The 26,845-nt window shown below is 37.6% G+C and overlaps 1 protein-coding gene across 1 annotated transcript in view; it reads left to right on the top strand.

The window, feature by feature from the left end:
- Nucleotides 1-14,902: 14,902 nt before the first annotated feature.
- tln2b (talin 2b) overlaps nt 14,903-26,845 on the top strand; it is a gene marked incomplete at its 5' end in the record, with an annotated part of 63,985 nt that continues 52,042 nt past the window's right edge. Inside the window, 9 exons of the mRNA XM_079449665.1 lie at nt 14,903-15,038; nt 16,074-16,171; nt 16,306-16,435; nt 17,971-18,123; nt 18,373-18,515; nt 22,983-23,110; nt 23,287-23,350; nt 23,591-23,695; nt 26,620-26,775. Coding sequence (XP_079305791.1) covers nt 14,903-15,038; nt 16,074-16,171; nt 16,306-16,435; nt 17,971-18,123; nt 18,373-18,515; nt 22,983-23,110; nt 23,287-23,350; nt 23,591-23,695; nt 26,620-26,775 — 1,113 coding nt within the window. The remainder of the gene's footprint in view (nt 15,039-16,073; nt 16,172-16,305; nt 16,436-17,970; nt 18,124-18,372; nt 18,516-22,982; nt 23,111-23,286; nt 23,351-23,590; nt 23,696-26,619; nt 26,776-26,845) is intronic.

Genomic DNA, 26,845 nt, shown 5'->3' with positions numbered 1-26,845 from the left:
CAACACCGCTGCTGAGGCATTTTTCATCGCATTTCTATATTCATCACGGGGCCGAATAACCAGGTGTTTTGCATTTGACGCAAAGATATTAAAACGAAAGCCAGTAACACACTGTTGCAGTGCGCCCCGAGTTGGTTAAGGGGAGGTGGTACGAAGGCTCAGAAGACATGGATTATAATCCCAAAATGTGTTTAATTGAGGCAGAATTGAGATGAAACATGTACACTGTAGGTATAAAGTACAAAAAAAGAAACAATCTAACGACGAGTTCACAAACATAATGGCACTATACTCTGTCGCATTCTGCATATGCATACTTTGACGCATTCTGAACAAAGAAATGACTTGCTTTAAGCAGCAAGATCCTTACCAACTGTAGGGGAGACAAAATCTCACATTGAACATATACAACACATAACCTTTAAACGATCAAATCAATGAAGAAAATTCTTCAAATGACATGTGTCTTTAATGAGTATTCAACTCTTTATACAGCTTTGAGCACACTTGGTCACAACCTCAAGCCTAAAGATATATTACTTGGCACCCGTCATGTTACTGCTATTAAGTCTTTACTCTGATTATTGGAAATAATTGCATTATTGATGCGCATGTAAACGTAGTCACTGTTAACCAGACATGTTTTTTAGGTGGGAAAGATCACCACATGGATGACTTTTTGTATTTTCTTAAACCATAATCTGAGACCCGGTGACTGCCTGCTGTTACGCCCCCCAAAACAGACCTAAGATCAGTTCTAGTCAATTTGGCACATCCGTGTCTGTAAAATTGGAAGCTCTTCTCTGCATCTTATTTTATGAGCTCGTATCAGATATTTCTGTAAACCCTTACGGTGAATTGAGACTAGCGGTCTGTGAGATTCTTTTGTTGTACACGCACCCACAATTATTTGTCACAAAAAGGGAAACCGCTTGGTTCTGCTGTAACTCTAAACCAGCTCCTAATGATGGTTCAAAACAATGTTCCGGCCCCCCCCAAAAATAACCTTTACATTTATTATGGTTAAAAATACCAATTTCCATACCTCATAAATCACAGCATTTCACTGTAATTCATATTCTAGGGGCCAGTTGATGGTGAGCCTGATTTTGTAGAGTTCCACATGTTGCTGATTCAACCCAACGATTATAAACATTAAATAAATGCCTCCGTTCCATTACTGTAAATGGGAAAAGGCAACACTTAATACGGTAGCTGAAACATCTGCCCAGAGGTGTTGCAGATATGGCCGGAGAGAGAGATAACTTTCCTTGCTTTGGTTTTTTGGACTTTATGTTCAACATGCTTGCTGCGTCTGGCACAACATTACAAGAATGTTTAGTGGGTTTAGTGATAAAGTTAGGGTTGGGTTAAAAACACTGCATTATGCACGATATGCAAATAAATAGCGAATTGTCAGTTTTAGTTTTCAGAAAACGCCTGCTATCGCATGTACAGTATTTAGCTTTACATTGACGTGACCTTTACATTACGTCCTTTACATATGCATCAGTGATAAACGCCCATAGATCCAGACATACTGTCCATTCAATTCCTTTTTTATAGCGCTTTTACAATTTGAATTGCATCAAAGCAGCTTTACGAGAAAACCACAACCAAGACAAACAACATACGTTAAACACAACCAAAAGATAAGACGATCCTTAAAATAAATATCAAATAGAGAGGTAAAGTAATGTTCATTGTTCTGTAAATGTAGTGTAACACCCGTCAGGTTTAGTTGGGGTGGTAGTAATTGAGTCTTTTGAGAAGAAGAGTGAACAGAAATAGCTTGAAACAACAGGCCAGAGTTTCTGCCTGATTTGATTATGTTCCTGGCAGCGTATTTATATGTTACACTGTTGAGGGTTACTGGAGATCATCGAGCCTGAATCTCTTCCTCGCTCAGCCCGCCACCCCTCTAGCCTTCCCACTGACTGACGTTCCCTTTGACAGCATCCTGATGAGAAATCCACAGCGTTCAGCCTTCGAAAAGCTTACTGTGAGGTTAATGGGGAATGCCAGCTGTCTGCCCCCAGCATCACGAAATGCGCTGGAGGTCCGTACAGCTGAAACGAGAGGTTTGGCGGTCTCCTTCCCACCGAATGGTGGGGTATCTTTAAAAAATGTGTGTGAATTGCAAACATGATATTTAAAGCCGCAGTCCGTAACTTTTTTGTTTTAAAATGAATATACAGAAAACATGTTTAAAACTGAACCTGCAATTTTATGTCATAAACCGAGATGGCGATAGAGAGGCAAATTTACAGATTGTAGATTTAAAGTTGGCATGACTGTGAGGACAAATTCCAAACAGTGTTCTTGCACCCTTAAAGGGAAAAACATACCAAAATATCAATTTTAATCGATATATTTTCCTCTGGTGTTTTTTGTCTTCTTCTTGGACGAGAGCACTATGACGCATGCGTATTAGGTTTGTGTGCTATTGGACGCCGGCGCTCTGACTCACAACGTGGAAAAGTGCTCTCGTCCAAGAAGACGAAGCAGGCCTCTTGTGAAAGATGTGTTTACATTTTGCAAAGTGGCTTATATTCTTGAGTTGTGTGCATTTCAAATCAAAATCATAGACTTTTGCCTATTCAGAAAACGTTGAAGTACTGTCCATCTACCATTATATTAAAAGCGTAAACTAGATTATCTAAATTGAAGCTGCTGTTTTCTGAATTCTCCGCCCATCTCCTAAATAGTGCACTATTTCGGGTGTCCGCCATTTTGTAATGTTGTTTGAATTCTGAGTGAACAACTCATTCCCTACATTCGTTTACTACTTTTTACCCACCGTGCATTCTGATTTTGAGTGTACATCCGATGTCCACTCATTCTTTCACTATTTCCCATAGACTGTATATTAACTAGATGCCTCATTGTCCACTGGATCGTACGTCAACGCCGCAATACTGGTGAGGGCAAAAGCCGACTACAAAGACATAAGAGTGAATGGTGGAGCTGCAGTTTTCTCGATAAAAAATAGTTTGTATTTCAATACTTTTCTATTTACGTGGAGTACATAAACGTTTTGGCTCCAGTTAAATATGGTTAGACTTGAGAATCTATTTATTGTCATACGGACTGTTAAAACTTGTCAAGAAATTGTTTAGGCTTAATAATTGTGTACACATAGCTAATATGAAATAATTTTAGGTGGATTAAATACATATGCTCGTTTCCTTTAAAATCCTGAAAAAAATCGAAACAATGCGTCTTTTTTTTGACTGCTATATATACTGCTATTTATATACTTATAATGCACGGAAGTGTTATTTGTTGTACTATATCACATACATCATGTTTTACTGCTGTTACGGGTTTACCGGATTAATATCTTTAATCTTTTTATCGTCTAAAACTGCAACAGAAAAAAACTATTTCCATATTTTCATATAATACGTAAATTAAACTATATTACCTTGGGTGTTTTGTTCGATGATTCAAATAAATCGCAGGATTGATCTGTAAATCTCTGTTTTAAATGTTTAATTCTCGACTACTGCGACGTGGTTATTTATTCTGCGGCTTGTCTTGTCTACAACATATCACTGAACATAGTGCCATCTAGTTGATTCTCACGAGTAACAGGCACAAATAATGGATTTTAATTTCCTTATGACAACCAGTCATTTTGAAGTAGGCTATAAATATTGAGATAAGAAGCACATAGATGATAAAGTTGCACTCTACGTGTATTGTAAACCATTGAAATGTGTTAAGTAATGTAAACGTGACTCTGCTATTAATGTCAAAAAAGCGCAGCTCTCACATTGGGTTCAGTGGGCTTTTAGTGCGCTGTTGCCCTCACTAATATGGCGGCGCCGTTGACGTATCACAGCAGTGGAGCAAAGCCGCCAATACGACATCTAGTTATTTATTATGTGCATGTTATTTCCCAAAACACATTGCGAATCAACCGTATGTTTTGAATCAGATGGTGGAGAGTGACTGTAAATTCCATGACTGCACGTTTATACTTTATAATATTTACATTTAGTCATTTAGCATACACTTTTATCCAAAGCGACTTACAAAGAGTTCGGGGAGCAATAAGTGATATGTCATACAAAGAGCAATAGTACGATAGGAGCTAATACAAAGTAAAAATTACTAGTTTCAACAAAAGCTAGACCACTACCTGTTGAGAGAAGAGTGTTAGTTTTTTTTTGTTTTTTTGTTTAATAATATCAATTGTTTAATAATATGTTTAAAATTTGTTCTTGTTGTTATTTATCTATTTTTGGAGAATAAACTAATTAAATGGATGTTATAGACAGTGGTGCTTTATTTTAAATATATTAAATAATCGTATTAAACGTAATAAAATAAACGTGGCAAATAAGGTCAACGTTTTCTTCCTCATGTGTAATATAAGTGTTATAACAAATGTTCGCGACAGTACCGTCTGACAGGTTATTTTACGTCTGTGACTGAAATCGTTCACTCACTCACTTCTTCCCCATATAGTGTACTATTTAGCATTCGCTATAGAAGGAATGAGTGAAAGTGTGAGCGAATTCAGACACGGCTTTAGTTTAGATGACTACTACCCTGTGAGGGATTGCACTGTAACTACTACACACACTGTGACCATGATAACCCAAGCGAATGGGAGTGTGAGTATATGCAGTTTATAGGGTGGGAGCTGAGATGTTTCCTTTATCTCTCAAACTCATTTTCTCAGTGCGTTTGTTGTATCAAATATGATTATTGTCAATGTATTCATGGGCTCTGTCTCTACATCTACCAAGGTATATCCTGAGATCACAACCTAACACTGGTTATCAGGGAAGTTTTGATTCGAGGGGCAAAAGCTTGGTTTGGATGCGAGAAGATGGTTGTGTGAAGACATGTTGTATTACTTCTGTGTGTTTGTGTAATTGAATATAAACACGTTGGATTAAAGCTTCTGGAAAATAAGATTAAATGATACTAGTCATGTTCATCAGCACATTGTGTATGTTTGCAGATTCTCATGAGCATCTGTATTTGGGTGTGTTGTTTTTCCGACCCAGCTTGACTGTTTTGTTACTCGTCTCGGCCCCCGCTGCATGTTACCAAAATCACGTCTCCAACGTCCTTAAATGTGATCGCAATGAATCAACGTTAATCGGAAATAAGCCGTTCCGAAACCTCTGGGGGAAGAACAGCACCGGAAATTCTCAAATCCGTATCTCTTTACCGTGTTTGGAAGCGCCAGGGGCCGGTTTGAACATGGAAGACATTGAAAACACATGAAACTCTTCACCCGCTGATTAGTTTGAGCGATTCAATGAGCCTCAAAGAGGCCAAACTCCCATATGGTGGAGGGGGATTTCGAAGAGGATTGCAGAATGAGAGCGTAAGAGAATGCCGTGGGATGTTCTACGTCGAGGGGTATTTTTAGCGGCAGAAGAGCCTCTTTTCTACTTTTTCCCAGAGACAGGGATTCATGTTTCTGTCAGCTAGCGTAGCACTGCTGTAGCACTTACGTATCTTAATAAAAACCAAACTTGCACAATTTGGAGAGGTTAAATAGAAATTTATAATAAAGCAATGCCATTAACTCTCTTAGCAATATTGTCACCATTGAAACTCTTAGTTATAAAACAATTATAGTATAGATGAAAATTCTGTATCATTTACTGTCTTTACAATCTGTATAAATGTATTTGTTCTGTTGAACACACAATAAAAAGATATTTGGAAGAATTTCGGAAAACAAACAGTTCTGGGCCACCTTTGACTACCATTTTAATTTTTCCAACTATGGTAGTCAATGATGTCGCAGAAGTATTCTTCCAAATATCTTTCTCTGTGTTCATCAGTACAATTCATTTATACAGGTATAAAATGACATGAGGGTGCGTTAATGATGTCAGCATTTTCATTTTTGGGTGAACTATCCCTCTAAAACGTGTTTTTTCACAATTATTTACAAAGAGATATTCATTTCATGGGTTTATGTAAAAGAAAGGTTTACACCATTGACCGGTTGGGTCGAGGTCAGTGGACAATCTTCCCTGATTAAAACATCTGAAACAATCTCTAGATATAGGCTGATAAGCGAAGTATTCTGTGATTCATAGCCTGGCCACAATCTTTTAACCTCCTCCTCCACGTGTCCGTGACCTCCGCTGAAACACGATTTACCCAATTACCACGCTTCGGTGTTGGGGGTTTCATCAGAAGGCTCCTGTCGGTCCCTCTGCCCTCTGAGGAAACAGAGCCAGTGTTTCCAGCAGATTCTACTATTATCTTTGTCTTCGGGTCAATGTGCCATTATCATTTTCATTCAGAACTAGACAGGGGATCTTCAACGCTCTCTACTCTAATAAAGGAGCCTTTATACATCCTTTTTCAGTTCATTTCCTGTTTCTTGATCGTCTTGATTATAGCCAAATGCTTAAATGTTATGACATTAGCGAATGTTGCTTTTCTCGCAAATAAGTAGGCCTTTTGCATCGCAAATGTTTTTTTAAATGTACGGAGTAATGAGAAAATCCAAATTCGCAAGCAAGGTTATTTTTTTCATAAATTCTAATTTTGAAAACGTTTCTGTTTATTCTGTTTATTAGAAAAACTTTATTTTGTTTTTTTTTAACGTTGGCTCAAAAAGCACTTAAATAAAAAAACTAAAATATAACTCTCATACAAATATATTAATCTTATAAAGCATCATAAAAAAACATAAATCTTATGAAAAGACAAACGTATACACCAAAATTGCTAAAATTTGAACAAAAATCCACAAAACTATGAATCTTAAAATGAAAGTTAATTTAAAATATGAATAAAGCTTAATACTACAAACATCAAAATATCAATTTCAGTGCCACTCATTTTTGTTGAGCTCCAAATTTCCAAGACAATATTGTTCTCATCCAGACCCGCGAAGCACCTTTTACAGAGAATCAGTGCTTTAATGGGAACAACATCACGAACACTGATGCTGCTGTATTAGCGAATTCCGTCATGTGACCACATTTATTAAGATAAAGACCCTTTTTTTGCGATATTTGATGTATCTATATGTATTTAATGCTTTAAAAATTGATGGAAAAAGATTGTGTTGACATTTTATGGTTTTATCGACAAATGGTATTTCCATCAGCTATATCTCTAAACATTGCGTAATTTTGAAGCACTAAACCTTCTTACGCAAATAAAGCCATGGATGGCAACATTGTTAATGTTTTTGAAAAAAGCAAGCTGTTGGTCCGTCCAGATTAAGTTGGAGTTTGTATTAATTTCACTCACTCACTCGCTCTCTCTCTTTCTTCCTTTTGTTTTGTTACCCAGGTATACAAATGGACAAAAAATGTCATGGGATATCATGCTGGAGCAATGGAATATTTCATTCAGAGGGCACATACTGTTTCACATCGACTTCCCTTAAATTAAGTCATTTAATGAGGTAGTGGTTCTGGGATACAGAATAAATCACACATGGCTCTTGTATTTATGATGGCTGATTAATGGGTGTACAGATTGGCAAGCTGTTTTAAAGCAGACTGATTTACTGCTTTTCAATTACTCTCACTCTGATGACTCTTACACTATTAATATGAAAGTCATTATTTGCATCTTTAAGTTATGGATTTGAACATTGTGTTAGTATTGGTACTTACTGTGAGATTAGGAACCACTGCAGAGGTCAATGAGAAGAATTAAACATATTTCCTTCAGACAATGTAAGCTGTGGAAAAGACGCCCGCCACAATGTTCTGGATGGTTGTTGGGACGTTGCTGTACGGTTGTTATGGTGTTCTAGGTGGTTGCCAGGGTGTTGCAATGCGGTTGCTAAGATGTTCTAGATGGATGCACGGACATTGATATATGATTGCTAAGATGTTCTGGGTCTTTGCTATGCAGATGTTGTGATGTTGTAAGTGGTTGCCAGGGTGCTTGCTGTGCGGTTGCTATGATGCTCCAGACTGTTGCAATGGCATCGTCATCCATTTGCTATGATGTTCAGGTGGTTGCTATGCAGTTGCTGTGATGTTCTGGGTGGTTGCAAAGGTCAGTTTGTCTGGATTTGAAGTATCTTACAACATACGCAGTTACAATCACTATCCCTATAGGTGCACAATATGATTCATTTGCCCATTATGCCAAATCGTAAAAAATGGTAAGCACGTCATGAACAGAAAGGAGAAAAAACAAGAGGACGTACTGCAGGATATCGGATGATATAAGTGAAGAGAGATGGAGCAGGAAATTACACGGATGAGTCCAATAAGAGTCGCTTTGCCTCTGTTTCTGTGGATGGTCACGGTGATCTTAATGTTATTGTTAGAGATCGAGGCGAATACTGAATGGGTTTCTAGTAGATCAAGGCCTTACTTTGCTGTAATGAAAGATTCTCAATCTTCTCATTTAATGTGTGCATGTTGGGGATGGACGACTCGGAGTTATGGGGTAAACAGAGGACGACAGAAAATGATTGTGAAAGAAGAGATTTTTCACTAAGAGCTATGTTAAAAGAGATGTCTGGCCTACTGTATGTTTGAATGAACCTCAACCTTCAAGAACAGCTGTAGAGCATCTTATATAATACATTTGGGAATAAATATTTATGTAAACTTTTTTACAGTGTACATTAATAAAAAGATACTTCTTACAATACAATTAAAATGAAACTGGATTGAATATGGAACAGCTTACTGCTCAACCTTTATCTTTTGCTGTCTTTCCTTGAAATAATGAAAGGTAACTATGAGGTATTTATTTACACACTGAAAACGCACTTTCATTCTGAGCCCAGATGCAAACTATGTTTAGTTTCACAATCCAAAGAGAATCGTAGTCAAACATTCTCGTTTGATCTGTGGAGAGTCATCGGTGCATCTTCGCATACCAGAGAAGTTCTTGTTTTTGTGTGTTAGAATAGGAAGCTTAATGTAGATCGCCCTCGCGTCTTTTTATATCTCAATCTTCTTCCTGTTTGTCTTCCCAGGCTAAAGTTTGGTCAGACTTAGAGTGTTTTCATTCGACAAAAATGATGTGTGACCTCACATCTTCCCTCCATCACAAAATGACAGTATTACCTTTGATATTCCCATTTCTTTGTTGTCGTGCCAATGTTTATAATAAAAGTAAGTCTCACAAAGATAGGCCTTGTTTAACACAACCGGTTCAGTCTGTATCTCATTGCTAACAGCTGGCCGGTGATGTTTACAGATCACAGCTGGAGACTCTTGGGTCCGTCTTCCAAAGCTCCGGTTCCGAACGCAAACGCTTCCAGATTGTTGCTCTATGGGTTCTGACTCTCTTTCCAGGGCATGTGAAATTGTTCACAAAAAACACATTCCACACGGTTGACATTGCAGAATCTTCTTTTCAGTTGAGCGTCATGTGACATTAATCAGTTAATTGAGTACTTGGCCAAAAGTTGAGTTAACTCAAAAAGTTGTGCAGCGTTTGCCTTGAAAATTTAGGTTAAGTCAATTATTGTGACTCTTTAAAGTTTGGATGGAGGGGGTTGTTTGGACACCTGGTAGTACGCCTTAAGACTCACATTTCTCAGGATTAAAAACAATATTTGGTTGGAGAGTCTATAACTTTTGCCTCTGTATCTTTGTTTGGAACATAACATTGCAGGTCACTTACAGGTTACTACATACCTATCTTTACACAGGTTTAAGTTAAGTGACATCAAACTGATATTTCCCTCGAAATTGTCCCCGACAAGAGTCGTGAAATAAATATTTGACCATGGCGGTTGTTAGACCTTTTGTTGTGTATCTTTAGAAGAGACATGGATCTGTATTTCCTGTAGTACCTCTGACATTTCTCCATCATTTGAGTTGTATCAGTTTTTGTGAAACACCTTTCTGTTATGGTTAGGGCTGCACGATTACGGGCAAAATGATAGTCGAGATACATTTTTCCAATTTCTAATTTGAATGAAGAATCGTGATAATCCATTTTTAATTACACTTCAGCAGGTTTAATATACTTTACTGCCAATTGATACATGTTTTAAGCTGCTGTGATTTATAAAAATGTACGCTATCATCGAAAAATGCACATTTTGTGACCTTATGCTCAGTTAATGGTGGGAAGCATAAATCGTGATCAGGTTTGTTACATACTGTGACATATAAACTGTTAAAACATATCTTTGTTAAAGAAGCAAAGTGGCATCAAGTTATTTCTTTAGGACATTCGTATACTCTGCTTAGGGATTTAGGTGTAGAAAAAATATAAAATGACACCAAAGTTTGCGAACTGTACTGTAATACCTGTTGAGGTGAACAGAATCGGACTCTTTCATTCCAGTCCCACGCGCACACACACTCCATAATGAATTCAGGCTTAGTGGCTTTCAGGGCTCTGTTCTGTTGCTTTTGTTATTACTGCAAATCACCACACCACAATCCCTTCCAGATGGCCCCATCCTCTCCCTCTGCCTGATCCAATTGCCCGTTTTTACGACTGCCTCCGGAGCGAGTTTTCATGCATCTTTCTGCCCGTATCCGGAAACGTCTCGCTTTGTCTTTTCTGTAGGATGTACAGCAGCATAACTTAATATGGTCACTGTTGCGGAGAGGTCTTGGCTCTGATTAGAGGGAATGCCCTCGAGAGGCACTTCAAAGTTCAACGTGAAATGCAGAGATGCTTTTAGCGCTTCATGGCAGATTTCCGTTTGCGTTGCTGGATAATGAGCCGACCGTGTTGAGTGTCGATGTAAGAAAGATCTGCTGTTCTTAAAGCTGAAGTTGAAGGAAGGATAGTGAAGAATCTAGAAGGAGCAGATCGTTATTTCAACCCCTGAGACGCTTTTTATGGCATCCATCCTTTACCTGAGCTGTATACTTGTATGACATAACAATTTAGTGCATGTGTTCATTGGCACGGTTTTAATTTATATAAACTTTTATAAGATATTGGTTTATAATTTCGCAATAAAGATGAGGTTTAAAACTACATCACCATAACAAATCAATTGCTGACATATCATATCATTCCACCTGTGTGACTTTCTTCCTCCGTGAAACGGGTAAGATCGAAATGTTTCGCATTCAATATGTCTTCAAATATTTTGGTTCATGTTGTGCTTGCTGAAGCATTATTATTATAAGTACCCTTATCCTCGTTGGTTCTGCATCCTTCACATGGACGCAAAACATCATGTAGGAAGCGGATCTTGTTTTGTGAAAAACGGATGAAAGCCATAAAAGATCATATAGATACATTTATAACAGTTGTGATTTCTGCTTTCTCACTGTCCCCGGGGCTTCACTAGGTTATTAGTGCATGTAGAGTCACATGCTGTTTCGGGCATGAACGGTGTGAGTGTTGGAATGCTTTGAGCGTGGCTGGAGGTGCGGGCAGAAATGAGAGGTATTTTGCAGAGTCTGTCACACAGGGCCAAAGTATAGAAAAAGCAAGAGAATCAGATGAGAAATGAACCTTCCTTTTCTCCGTCTCACTTCAGATGTCCTCTGCAATCACAGTGTGATTGTACATAAGCTGTATTGTCCTGCAGCTTGTTTTCCCAAGCAGGGACCAAAAATTCGTTTTTTTGCCCATAGCAGGTGAATTGGGGACGTTGCCTTACGTGTTTCTGTAGCTGTGAAGCTGTATATTGCTTTCTTTTTGTAATTAACCAATTTCCAATAATCCATATTTGCATCAAACAGAACAGGTTATTGTACTTCTTGTTTGGGGATTGTGTAACTCCATTTATCTGTTAAAATAACTGGGAAAGTCAAAACATCGAGTTTGTCTGTGTGTCGAGTTTGTACAATATCTCGTGTTTTTGTTAAAAGGACAGTTCAACCAAAAACGAATATTCTGTCATCATTTACACACCATGAAGTTGTTCCAAATCTGTATAAATAGTATATTTGGAAGAATGCCTGTAACCAAACAGTTCTTGGCCAAAATTGACTACCAAAGTAGGAAAAATTACAATGGCAGTCAAAAGTGCTGTTCGACGTTTGCTTTCCTACATTCAAAATATATTTTTTGTGTTCAACAGAATAAAGAAATTTATAAAGCATTCTTTCCTACTATAGTATTCAATAGGGATGCACCGAAAAGAAAAATTCTTGGCTGAAGCCAAATATGAATGAAACACTTGGCCAAAGGCCAAACACCGAACATGGCTTTTTGTATTTCTTCGATTTATTTAGCCAGTAGTTTCACCATTGCATAAACCGAATGGTCAAAATGTGCTTTTCATATTTTGTCTTGCTTTCCAATATAATCCAATATAACTTCAAAGAAAATGGAGCATAACAAGTAGTCTAAATGAAAACAAAAAATTGAGCCCTCTCACTTCTTGAATAACCTATATTGGGCCTTTAACTGACTGCGGAAAGAATGTACTGTACTCTGTACCCCTCGGCAAACCTTCATTAAAAAGTGTCATTCAACATTATAAGATAAAAATATGAATAAACGAAACTGTTAGATGTTATAGGCTGCACTGCAGAATGATTTAAAGGAAAAAACATCCATGCAACCTTTTCAGTTCACACCCTCTATCACCCAGACTATCACTGTTTCCTCAGGAGGTGCAGCCGTGGCGGGGATGCACAGAACATACTTTGACAAGTACAGGGAACTTAGCACGCGACCACTGTATGATGTCAAATGATGTCGCGAGCGGCAAAGCTACTGTCAGACCGCCCTCTCCGGTGTGAAATACACAAGTTGAAGTTACCGACCGGTAAAGACGCTTTCGTTCTGAGATTTACTCTGTCGCTGTGTCTTTCTCTGACACTTATTAAATGCGGGAGCTCGGCTCACAGAAACACCCGCGTCCCCGAAACAAGACTTTCAGACACGTTCTATGCTAGTATGCGCCGTCATTTAGGCAAAGCATTTGTTTTTATTTGAGATAATATATTAAATAATATACATTACATATCACAATTTTTATATATTAAGAAATATATGCAATTAGTATATTATGTATTATGGCGCATTATATATTTTTGTTTCATAATGGAAGGAATTTTGTAATGGATAATAAATCTGTACTAAAGGCAGTTTAACAAAGGGTAACCACTTTGCTTTTACTTTTGTGCTCTATATTCATGCAAACAATGACTCTTTACTACTATAGCACAACATTTTATATAGAGATATTGTTCTCAAAATGACTGATAGATTTACTTTTAAAATATACATTGTTTTTTGACGGGGAAGAAGATCCATATATCAATCGGATCGTGTTCTCGCAATGATTTGTGCGATGTTTTTAATACGCTTTTTAGTTATTCACTATAACATTGCTTTAAATGTATGTATTTGGACGTACAGGACATGTTGTCTCTGTGTTGTGCACACTGTGCCCCCCTTAAAGACAATGGGTGCATGAAACCCCTGATGTTCGGTTAAAATATATTCGTCTATTTCCCTTATTCGACCGAACATGCTTTGTTAGCTATTTTCTGCCAAATATGTTCAGTTGCCAAACATTTGGTACATCCCTTGTAATCAATGGTGGCCAAACATTTTGGTTGCAAGCATTCTTCCAAATATCTTTCTCTGTGTTCATCAAATTTCAACAAAGATGATGTTTTCTTTTGTAGGTCATTTTGCATGTCTTTGATACTGAATCACATCATTAACAATAGGAAACGTCAGGCTGTCATTCTTATACAGTTCTACTCAAAACCTGTAATATTGCAGTTTCTAATGAAGTCACCGTGCTCAATAGAGTTTGTCTTAAGTTTTGTGCCTCTGATATAGACTGTGTGTGTGGTCTCTGTGGGACCTTTATCCGGTTTCTAAAAATACCTCGGCATGTTCCCTTTGTTCCCTACCAAGAGTAAAAGAACCATGTAGAGATATTCCTAGTTTCCTAGTAATGTGTGTGTGTGTGCTTGCTGAGTGAGAGAGTAAAACATGGGCAAAGTTCATTCACAAATCCATTATCAATAAAAGATAAGTCCTTTAAAGGGAAATTTCACCAAAAAAAGCAAATTCTGTCATCATTTACCCACCCTCAGATTGTTCCAGACCTGAATACATTTCTTTAAGACTCTTGAATAATGTTTTCCTGTGTGTGTAGTAAAACCAGTTTTTATGTCAGTTTAAGTGTTACAGTACTCTCATGTCAATCCAAACCTGTATGACTTTCTTTCTTCTGGACAACACAAAAGAAGATATTTAGAAAAATGTTGGTAACCTTACAGCATTGACCCCCAATGACTTCCATTCCATAGAGAAAAACCACCAAGACATTTCTCGAAATATCTTCTTTTATGCTCTACAGAAGAAAGAGTCATATACAGGTTGTGAACGACATGAGTGTGAATAAATGATGGCGACAATTTAATTTTTGGTTTTGGTTCTAAACTTTCTTATATGTGAATTAGATCAGATTTGGATCACACTCAGAACAGAGATCTTTGATTTGGTGCTGGTCTTTGAGCTGTATTGTCTAAGAATATAAAATAGACACATTTCCAAAGGCTCTACTTAATTCCTGTCTTAATCAATTCATATTTGCCCACTTTTTCATACCATATAAGACGATTTTCTTTATTGTTTGAAGATTACCGATTAGGATTTGATATGTGGCAGAGGAGAGATTAAACTCGAGTCCCGCTTGGCTGTGGTATATTTTTCTCTGCTCGACATTTAAAGGGCAGCGCTGTTCCACTAATCTAATAACTATATTACAGATGTCTTACATAAAAGTAAGGAGCTAGAATTATAAGCCTCTGGAAAGCTTTGATGTATCTTCCTTCGGTGGTTCGCTCAGTGATGGAGTGAAGTTGAACTGGATTGCAATTCCCTTTAGGAGTGTTCACATTAGTTAATCCAGATCGAATCGTGTCTCTATTGTGTTGCAGTAGATATAGATTTACTGTTTCATATTTTAAGATTAAGGTTTGTTTCTCTCTCCCCAGTCTTGGTAGTGGCAGCTCCCATTTGAGCAGCAGTCAAGATGGTGGCGCTGTCGCTGAAGATTTGTGTGCGGCAGTGCAATGTGGTCAAGACCATGCAGTTTGAGCCCTCCACTCCAATTTATGACGCATGTCGGATTATCAGAGAGAGAGTTCCAGAAGCCCAAACCGGACAAGGTACGAGTTCCAAAATGTGTGTTCCAGCATGTTTAGGCTTTTAAAAATGGTTGTTCTTTTATATGAAAAAATGTAAACCCCTTCAGTCGTGATGGGGCTGTCACAATATCAGATTTTATTACTTTTATTACTAATATTTAGATTATTATTGAGGTCAAAAGACTTTAAGATAACAATATTATTTATATATATATATATATATATATTCCAAGATATTACCAATATTATTCCAAGCTCAGCTTTGCGAATAGGGGTAAGGAGGTGATTTTGAATAAAGATTTTCCATGCACTTGCAGATAATGCTGTAATGTGTTTATTTTTTATAGCTGTAATTTGTTTATGAATTGAAAAATTCCTTTGAAATAATGTTAGGAGTAGGCCGTAATAAAAAATAAAAATGGTATACAGAAACTAAATGTATCATTAAAATGAGTAAAACTATTTATTTAGCTAGACGTTCAATCTACTGTAGAGTAGCGTAAACTTGATCTTTGGCCAGCTGACTTCTGCAAATCTCCAGATCTTGACAAAAGTTTGGATTTCAGGATACATGTTTCACATCTGCAGTGTGGAAAGAAATGTTTGTTAATCCGACATGTCAAAACTTCAGTTGCTTTATAAACAGCCTCAGCTGATCACCAATTCTGCTTCATACTGAGTTTATGCTCTCCGTCTCTCTCTCGCTTTCATCGCCTACACATCCATCTCTGTCTGAGTCTCAAAAATGTGCTTGTGTGTGATGACTCTAATGAATGTACACAGAGTGATTGAGCTCATACACCCATCTACATTTATATGACTGCTGTCTCAGTGCATTGGACATGATTGCTATTCTTAATGGCCGCAATGGATTGAATTCGATCTTGTAAATGTCAGTTGTTTTCAACTACGAGCATTCTTGACATTGCTTTAAGATTTAATGAAGAGTCGGATTAATTACATCCATATTTGTTAGCACATAAAGTAACCAGAGCTTCTGGTATTTTCTTTCGTGGGGCGAGTTTTTTTATTTTTATAATATCAATATTATTTCAGCATCAGATTATGGGCTGTTCCTGTCCGATGATGACCCTAGAAAAGGAATCTGGTTGGAATCCGGACGCACCCTCGATTACTACATGCTGCGGAATGGGGTAAATCACATTGTTAAACAAATTTGCAGTTTCCTCAGGCCGTAGGTAAACAGTGATGCAAAACAGATGCTTACATTTCTTTTACATCCATTGTGGTTCTGAACATCAGTTGAGCCGTGTTGTCATCTTGGCAGGATGTCTTGGAGTACAAGAAGAAACAAAGACCTCAAAAGATCAGAATGCTGGATGGGACCATTAAAACCATCATGGTTGATGACTCCAAGACAGTAGGCGAGCTGTTGGTCACCATTTCCAGTAGGATAGGTGAGTGCTGTGTTTATCAGGAATCATCCACTGAATAGTGTGCAAAATGACCACCTGCTTTTTAAAGGTGCTGTGTGTGAAACTTAGGGAGGATCTTTTGGCAGACATACAATATAATATACATAACGATGTCTTCAGAGGTGTATAAAGAACTTGCATAACTAAGCGTTACGTTTTTATTATTTTAGAATGAGCTTTATTTATCTAAATACAGCGCGGGTCCCCTTGCATGGAATTCACCATGTTGTTTCTAGTGTAGCCCTTAACAGACAAAATGCTCTACAGAGCGCGTTTCGTAAATACGTCATCGCCTTTGGCAAAGAAGCGAAAACATGCCAACATCTTAGTTCTGTTTCAGCCACCCCCATGCTTGGAAGTGGAGGGGTGGAGTGAGGCATTGGTTGCAATTCGCAGCTTCACCACTAGATGTCGCTAAAATTTCCACTTTTCACAATTTAATTGGAAAATTATAACGAAATAGAAGTCTTTATATAAAGATGTCTAAGCTATGAACCAGTTTTTTGCTCATCCGTAACAATCTTAAAAATAGAAATTGCCTCTTCAAAAATAAGTATATTTATAGTATAGTACTTAAGTATCTAAGGAATTGAATTACATTGAAGTATAGTTTTAACCATATACTTTATGTAGTAAGTCAACTTATATTAATGTAGTAGTAGTATTTTGTGAGGGTATTTTTGTTCTATTTGGGACGGTTCGTATTTTTGGACAAGGTATACACAACTACGTTTTTAAGATAATACTTATTATTTAACTATAATACTTGTTAACTAACCTGTACTGGTTTTATACTCGGGGCACATTTTATTGGTTATAAAAGTACACTTTGAAGTACTGTATACTCTCAGCAAACTACTCGGATAGTCATTTTAAAATCATACTTAGTTCACTATTTGTGTATTATTTATGTACTGTACCTGCTGTTTATTGAAAATTCAGCTTAATCAAAAAAGTAAAAAAAATACAGGTCAAGTGCACTTTAGAAGTACTAATTGTATTTTAAGAATGTTTGGCATTTATATGCAAGTTTACTGGACTAACTATATTTCTCATTAAGAGTACATTGACAGTAGACTGTACATTAAAAGAACTTTATTAAAGTACACTTTATCATTTTATTAAGTATGCTACCATACTACTAGTTATAGTTTTAAGTGTACAACTATACTGCTTGTTTTAAGTATACTACTTTTTAAGGGTGGTCCTTTTACATGTATGTCAAAATGATTCCGTGTTTAATTGGGCAGTTGTTTTTAAGCAGCAATGTGGACCAGACTTATCCCAGCGTGAGAAGTAAAACTCTCCCTCAGTCCCTTGAATTATTTATCCCTTCTTAGTTTTCCTAATGATTTACAACCTGCGGTAAAGCCTGCAGGCACAACTATTGATTATATTTTCAGATTCCTGTGAGCTAAATTATATTTTATTTTAATAGCACAAAATTCTGTCCAAAACCCATAGATGAGAGGGAAAGATCGATCGATGGACACGGCTGATTGTCTTCTGCCCCACAGGAATAACTAACTATGAGGAGTACTCACTGATCCAGGAGCAGGTGGAGGAGAAGAAAGAGGATGGGATGGGGACGCTGAAGAAAGACAGAACTCTCCTCCGAGACGAGAGGAAGATGGAGAAGCTGAAAGCCAAACTTCACACGGACGATGACTGTGAGATTCCTCACCAAACACTCCTGACAACAAAACACTTCACTAAGAATTAAACGCACACACACACACACACACTTCTGAGAGATTTCTATAATCTAAAATACAATGAATATTTGCAGCTGACAGAAACCATCCAAATTCATGACAAATGACTCATTCATAATAACAAATCGTTTATAGGAAATACAAATTGTAGGTGTTTTACCTACCAGGAAAATGATTTTGCTAATGCTTACGTTTCTTTCGAAGTAAATTGGCTGGATCACAGTCGGACGTTTCGCGAGCAAGGCGTAGAGGAGAGCGAGATACTACTTCTCAGAAGGAAGTTCTTCTACTCAGATCAGAACGTGGACTCGCGCGACCCCGTTCAGCTCAACCTCCTCTACGTGCAGGTAAAGGATGATCTCCAGTTATTTTAGTTCTTTAAAGCAATCACAGCATATTTAATAGGGCTGGGAATCGATTCCATAAAGAATTGAGAGTCGAGTCCAAAGGAGCCTTCATAAGCACAAGCTCCCGCCCCTTAGCTGATGTCATTGGTCAACTAATTCACATCAGTTTTTTGTCTGAAACAGTACAGACTTCAGATAGAAATTATGGATGAAGTCTAGCGCCCAAATATTCTGCATCCATTAAAGCAAACGCTTTGTTCGCACACACAATATATTTACATGTATCCACACATTTAAAAAATCATATAAGTGTAAGCGGACCGTCTTACTCTCTACCGATGAGCTCAGTGCGTGCGTAAAGAGAAATAACTGTAGCACAATCTCACACTATATTTACTTGGACATCTGTTTGAAGCCGGACTGAACTTTTTCAACACCTGTCTGCACTACTTGCATTTAACAGTAATATTAATATGCATCATATTCTTACATATTCGATCTGTCTGCTCTATCTATATTCCTCAAGTATCTTTGTGTACACTGCGGAATAACTTGACCTGTGCTTTATTTTTGAAAACAGCAAGTAAATTTCACACATTGGAATTGCAGGCAAGATCAACATATTTGGTTTAGGTTTTTGTTATAGAAACAATGAATACACAGCTTCGAAAATTGTATCGCATTAAAAATGTGTAACAATAAATTAAAATCCACTGTAAAACAGGGAAATGAGCAGGAATCGAAAACAGCAGTTAGGAATCGATTCTTTCGAATGAATCGGAATCGACTCGGAATCAATTCATAATCTAACAGCCCTAATACTTCATGTTTAAAATGCACTTGTGTGGAGTAGTTTTGACCAGTAAGATATCACTGTGGGCGGGGTTTCCCATCACAGCGAAACTGAAGTAGAAACCGAGCGACCTTCCAAACGTTTACTGGGATGTTATGATGAGATTTATTTTAGGCTTCATGATTGTGGTTGCTGTGCTTAAAATCTTAGCTGCTTGTGATTTTATACCATAGTTTAGGTTTTTCATTCTAACACAAACCTCTTTCTCATTGGCTAGTAAGCTTTGGAGCGACAGCTCTCTGTAAATTGGGGAACAGCATAGTAGTCAATAAACGATAATAATAAACAATATAATAATAAAAATCATCATTATTATCATCATCATTAGTAAACTATAATACCTTTGCATGACAATAACTTTAGGTTAAACCCCCCCAAAAAATATATATTATTTTCATTATTATTAAGTAATAATTTTAACATAATAATAATAATTTATTTAACCTAGTGTTATCGTCTTTTACTTTCATGCAAAGGTATTATAGTTTGCAATAAAAACATTTCTGTTACTTGAAATCAAATGAAATTAGAAATGATACTTTAGGAATAAACTGATATAAGTTTAAGGCACTATTTAAAATGTATATTGCAATATTAAAAATAAAGAAAGCACTTCATAAAATTGCTAGAAATTAAGCGCTGACACTTTGTCCTTTATTGATGCGCTTTCTGTTCGCTTTCAGACTGTTCTGCATTTCTTTTCATAATAATACTCTTTATTAAAGTTTAACTTTAACTAAAACTATCATGAAAAAAATCAAAGGTTAATTCAAAATATATAAAACAATAAACATACAATATAATTGAAAGCAAAACTGCAATAACTGCTGAAATTCTGTCTGTCCTCTATGTCCTCTTTTTTGGCTGGATTGTCTGTATTGCAGCAGTTTGCCAAAAAGTCTGTGTCGCCACCTGCTCTAACAATTAATAAGCTTCTCTGAATCACTATTACATAGACATTTAAACATTTGGCTGTCATTGTTTTAGTTTTGTGAAAGCTGTGGAAATTCATCTGTACTCAAGAATGAATTATTGGTCAGCCCAGAAGGCAATCCAGTTGTCTTCACAGATGCTGATTTGTTTATCGTCTCGGCTCTGTTTCCCAAACTAAAATATTAGTGCAAAAAATTAAAAGGTCTAAGGACACAACATCAGACCGCGAAAATAGCCTATAATGTGAAAACTAGCCTATATCACATTATAGGCTAGTTTTGTATTATCTTCAAAAACGACATTTAATTACAGCGATTTTTTTTACGTAGAATATAACATAAATTGGACATAAACTAATAAAAAAAGCAAATTGAAGCACATGAAAGAAAAGGCATCAGTGGAAATAATCAAGCAGACGGCTTTGCAACCGGAAAGAAAACTGAGGTCAGAACGCAAAAAATAGGAATAAATAAATATATTCAATCCATTGTATGTTCACGGAGAACCATTTTACCATTTTACATTCTTTGTATAATTGTATTGATATAATTATTAGTATTTTTTATAGATTTCTATTGCACGGAACAGAAAAACATTAAAGCGTGATCACACGCAGTTGTAAATCACACAGAGCTTGAATGTCATTTAACACTCCTCTGTTTCAAAGCACTACAGTGGCTGACACAGGACTTAGATCTCGTCACGTTTTCGCTTTTTTGCTGAAGGAGATAATTGATTTATGAAACGCGCTGTAGAGCAGTTTGTACCTTTCCTGGTACTTGTCCAAAAAACATTCTTTACCGAAACGTACCATGATACAGTGATAATACCATTATATTTTTATAATGGATACAGTGGAAACACACACACACTTACCTCCGTTCCTCTGCCTCTCTCTTCCTCTCTAGTAAACACACACTCCCCCATGAAATTCTCTGACACGTTGCCAAACACACACCCACATACTTTGAGAAACAGAAGATTGGATCACATAGACACATGCAGACACACACAGTCTCTTGTGCATACATATGAGCGGTAATGTTTGGCAGGCTGAAGGGGATTTCTCCTCTCAGCACTGAGACAGAGACACGGGGGGTGTGATGAAGTGATATCTGGGTTTGTCATGCTCTCATAAACCTTCTGTGTTTCTGCTACCGTTACCATGTGGATGTCATCCCAGGAACGCTGCCAGATGATTGGTGGATTTCCTGAGGGCGGGGCCTCACGGTCTTGTTTGTGATGATGTTTAACTTTCATGACCTCAGCACACCCTCGCACTCAAATCTGTGCCAAGTTTACTCGCTGGCGTACGAGTGCGGATCTGCGGATTTAATGGCTTCATCTTAATTGAAAACGCATTCCCACAGACCTGACACTGGCAGAAAAGATGCTCTCTTATTTAAAATATACTCACTTGGCAAAAGCTTCAAAGCTGCAATGTGTAACTCTTGCCTCTCTGGCGCCATCTCTGTTTTAAACGTAGAGTTGCACTTTACATACTTTTCTTTACATTGATGTGATGTCAAACTAAAATTTGTGGGGGTTTTCTTTTTGGGTTTATTTGTAGCAAAACCATATTTACAACAAATGTACTATGGTCTCAATACCACAGTAACCACAGTTTTAGTTTTGTAGTTCAACTATGGCATGTTTACTTGAGTCATAAGCCTTTTTTCGTCCAATTTCGTGTGAAAAAATGGCATAATTTTAGCAGCTCAGATAAGAACACACCCCTCCTCTTCATAAAATCTATCTACCGCAGATGTCCTTGGATTACCCAGCCCTGTACGAATAAGCTGTTTTCTAGCGCTCATCAAGTTGTTAAAGCTGCTTATTTGTCACGCTCCACTGTAAAACTGCATTTTATTTCGTTGTCTCTGCTAGTATCTCATTCTATGGTAATGGACGACCCTTAATGTTAATCTCTTTTATAAAATGTTCAAGTGTTTATTTTACTGTTTAATCACTTTGTATGGTTATCATTGTCTGGAAATGTGCATGGCTTCTCGGTGTTAAAACTCGTGTGTTCACATGAAGATAAATTCACAGTGAAAGTGTGCGTTTGTAATGTAAGGGAACAATAAATGCGCTTCTCATGTGGTCAGTCACATGACCATAATATATCATATTAATAATACAATTATTATTATTATATTACCAGAAACATATAGAGGATTTCAAAGCGACAACATAAACAAACATTACTGCGCAAAATTTTGTTGCCCAAATGTAATTTCAGGTACATCTGCAAACAATATAGTGCCTGTAGATTATTTCTGATAGGCAAAAACATGTGTTATAAATAAGTGTAATATACATTTCATTTATAAAATTGAATAAAAATAGAAATTAAATAAATAGTTATATAATTAGCCAGACCGATCAACAAACAAAGACCGGAAGTTAACTTCGGGCCCGACGCGTGCGTCCGATGAAACAGTCTATAATATCAATTCCGAACTGTTCTTCCTGTTCATCCTTTTCAATCCTTGCATGCAAAAATGGGGTGTTTATCTCGCATCATTTCAATTATTCTTGACATAGTGAACTCCCTACCAATGCTAGTGACCACCCAGAACACCTTAGCAACCACCTATTCAACCCATCATTTATAGTTACTCTTGTTACTTTCGCTCACATTCCACAACTCCATCTTCTTTTTCATGTCTGTGTTTCAGGCGAGAGATGACATTCTCAACGGCTCCCACCCGGTGTCCTTTGACAAGGCCTGCGAGTTTGCTGGAATTCAGGCACAGATCCAGTTTGGTCCGCACGTGGAGCACAAACACAAGCAGGGATTTCTGGAGTAAGACCCCATTCAACTCACTCTGTACAGTTGTTACATGTTCACGATGGTTTTTCCCAGACATTCATTGAGTGTTGTCAGGATTTGGGAAGTCACATGTTTCAGGATGACCTCACATGTTTTGTGCTTTTCTGAAGGGAAATGATTGCTGTAAATGTGTCAAATGTTTGTTGCAGCCTGAAGGAGTTCCTTCCAAAAGAGTATATCAAACAGAGAGGGGCCGAGAAGAGAGTTTTTCAGGTTTGTGGCCCTCTGTTGGTTTTACTTAATCCATTTTCCTAGTAAAAAAATGCTAGTTCAGCTCTCAGCATGTGTTCGGCCTGAGAAAGGTCTATTCGTTTCTGGACATGTTTATTTAGCCCGGAGGCCCTGTTGAGCAAGAAACATTCACTTATGAGGTTAGAAAGGAAGCGTTCTGTAGGGCGAGTACTTTTAAAGGAAATGTTGGAAGATGTTTAGTTATGTTTGTTTACGTCACAGGAGCACAAAAGCTGCGGTGAGATGATGGAGATTGAGGTGAAGGTGAAATACGTAAAGCTTGCCCGCTCCCTGCGCACGTACGGGGTGTCGTTCTTCTTGGTAAAGGTGAGTTACCTTTTAGGTGACTAAATTACACGTTTCATTCAAAGTGCAAAGAGAGGAGAAATGAAATAAATATGGACTGAGGGGATCTGTGAAAAAAATATGTGCGTACATTTTTTAACTCTGGAAATAGCGTTTGGATGTAGCGTTTAATAATTCATTCTATCAGCAACACAAGTGAGATTTTGTACAAAACACTGGACCTTTACCGGTGTATCATCATTTAATCTGCTTCTGCTGACCCTGTCAAAATGAATTTTCACTTCTGCGTGTAGACGGGCCGGTGGTTGTGTATGTGTATGTATGAGTGGAGAAAACCCAATAAAACATCTCTCGCAGAATCATATCACAGCGGTGTTCCGCAATTTTCTAATCTGTTTGATGTGAAGTCCAGGACTGGGCTTCTTGTTCTCTGGTTGACATTATGTGAACATGTAGTGAGCAGTATTTAAAATGCACCTGTAAACAAAACTACTACTGTTACTGCAGGACACTTCCGGATAACAGATGGCCATTTAAAAGAGTCACAGTAGTCGAAGGATTTTCGTAAGACTGTTGTATTTTAGGTATTTTTTGTGATTTTGCTATTGATTATCATTGACACAGGACCACCGGACGTAGGGCCGGGCGATATGGCAACTTGATAATTTTTTTTCCATATTGATCGATAACGATATTTATATCGACAAAGAATATGCTAATGTTGCCAGCTTTGAGAGTTTCCCAACAATAACTGAAGCCAAAAGAGAAAGGGAGAAATACAATTCATAAACAAAGTTTAAATTAATTTAATTGACTTAAATCACGTCATGAATATGACCTAATTAGAAATGCAACACAGAGGATATTAGACCAAGACCATGATTGGCATGTATCAGTTCGTTCGATCTCATTTTTGACTCAATTGACTAGTTCTGTAAAGGGCGTATTCATTCAGTACATTCAACCAATAAAAACACTCCGTCGCGGCTCACACTCGAACGCTATGGGCTCATTTCTATTTGAAAAGAAGAGCCGCACCAGCATACTATTTTACGCTGCAATGTCTTGCTCTAGTAGCGAGATTTAATGCGTTCTGTGAGCCCCAATAAAACGATCAAAAAGACATCTTGCATAAACATTTCTTCAATAATGCAAGCATGTTACATATATGATTCGATCTTTTAATGCACCCAATTTATTTCATCACTTTTGTAATGAGAGATGGACAGGGCTGGTTTCCATTTTCTTATGTTTCAAATAATATAATTCACGTTATGCATCAGCGGATAAGTTAACGTTCCATATAAAGATCGTCTAAAGGTGTTCTTAGCTTTTAGCTAGTAACAGTTTGAACAAACCCTCAAGTAACTGACGAGACTGATGACGTGAGCTTCACTGCTTCACTCCTTTTGGTAGTCGCTCACGAAAGTCGCTCATCATTTGAATAAAGTTGAACAATTCTTAACTTTTGTCGCTTGACTCTCGTTGCTGGACAACGCCCTCTTTCTGTCGCCAATGATCACTGTCGCTGGAAGTCGGAGGCTCTCCATTGAAATGATTGAGATTTCGTTGATTGCCGCTGCTAGTCGCTGGCAGTCTGAAAGGGCGTCAGTTACACTTTCGTTGCCGCTTCCAATCATGTTTTCCTCCGCGTGTCGAGTTTTCTTTGCCAAGCTCTATAAAAAGAACTCCGAAGTTTGACGTGCATGGTAAAAACAGCGTGCTTGACTGGCTGTTATCGCATTTATTTTTGCTGTCTGATTGACTGTAATGCTGGGTTCACACCAAACGCGAACAATCCCATTCCACGCTCTTCATTACTCGCGGGAAAAGTTAGTTATTTACGCTTGAGTGACTCGATCTGACATATATTTTCAACCTTCGCGGAAGATTTAAGAATCACGCCACCCGATTCGTGTCATTCGCACCGCCTTCCGCGAGTTCGGCTCTAGACGCGTTTTTGCATTTACTTTTTATGTAATTTACGCGCGCAAAACGCTTAATTCGTGTTTGGTGTGAACCTAGTGTGAGATGAATCCATATCGTTATTGACATATGTTTTATTGCAAGTTTATATTATATAATTCATCGGCCTAGACCTAGCTGGATCTTTGCCGAAAATTTGTCAGCGTAATGTTATGCCAATTACATAAATTGTTTAACCATTTTTACAAATTTACACGTAACATACCAAAATGTATGTGTATACATATATAGTCTCTGAGTTTGGAAAGTGGGGCACCAAGCTGTCTGCTCATGGATCTTTCTGGGCTCATTAGTTCTGTGTTGCTAAATGCTTTTAAAGAATGCATCCTAACAATAGACCACAACACTTTGAGCTAAAGCACTTGTCCCTGACTGATGCACGCGATTACACAATGAACATCTCTTTAAAAATCTATATCTACCCACACTGAATAGGACTCATCCTTGAGACTGAGACGTCACGCCTGAGAGTAAACAATATCTGCACGTCTTAACGTGAGATAAGCAGTTATTTATATTGTGCTTATATCAGGGCTTATTTTCGCCCCTGAGGTGAAACAATAGCCCATAGTACAGCGTAAGAGGTCATTTAAACGTCCAGCATTTTATTTTATAATTTTTTGTGTGAGGTTCAAAACCCCTGGCAGGGTGTCATCTGTGGACGTATTTTTATCTGTGTGTGTCTTAGACCAGATAGAATAATGCTGTTATTGTTTGTGTATGTGTATATTACATATGGGATTCAACACATTTTTCTAGTTATGGTACAAAAAGAGGTAAAAATACAGAGGGAAATAAGGCCAATAAACCGCATGCAAGCAAGGCAACGTTTTGTTCAGCGTGATTAATGAGCTAAACAAATATAGTGAACATAAATGCGGAGATGAAGTCGGCGCGGCGTACCCATTGTATATTTCAGCGCTCTCCACACAATAAACAAACGGCTTATTTTTAAACAGGAGAAGATGAAAAGCAAGAATAAGTTGGTGCCGCGTCTTCTGGGCATTACCAAAGAGTCAGTGATGCGTGTGGAGGAGAAGACCAAAGAGGTGGTACAGGAGTGGCCTCTCACCACAGTGAAGAGGTGGGCGGCGTCCCCCAAGAGCTTTACACTGGTATGTTCCATTATTCACTCTCAGCCTGGGCTTCTTTTATCTCCAGCAGGCAGCGTTTGCACCGCTCCTT

The sequence above is a fragment of the Barbatula barbatula genome (assembly GCF_947034865.1).
Source record: "Barbatula barbatula genome assembly, chromosome: 25".
NCBI classification, from domain to species: domain Eukaryota; kingdom Metazoa; phylum Chordata; class Actinopteri; order Cypriniformes; family Nemacheilidae; genus Barbatula; species Barbatula barbatula.
The sequence above is the reverse complement of the archived record's forward strand: the minus strand, read 5'-3'. Positions and strand labels throughout refer to the sequence as shown.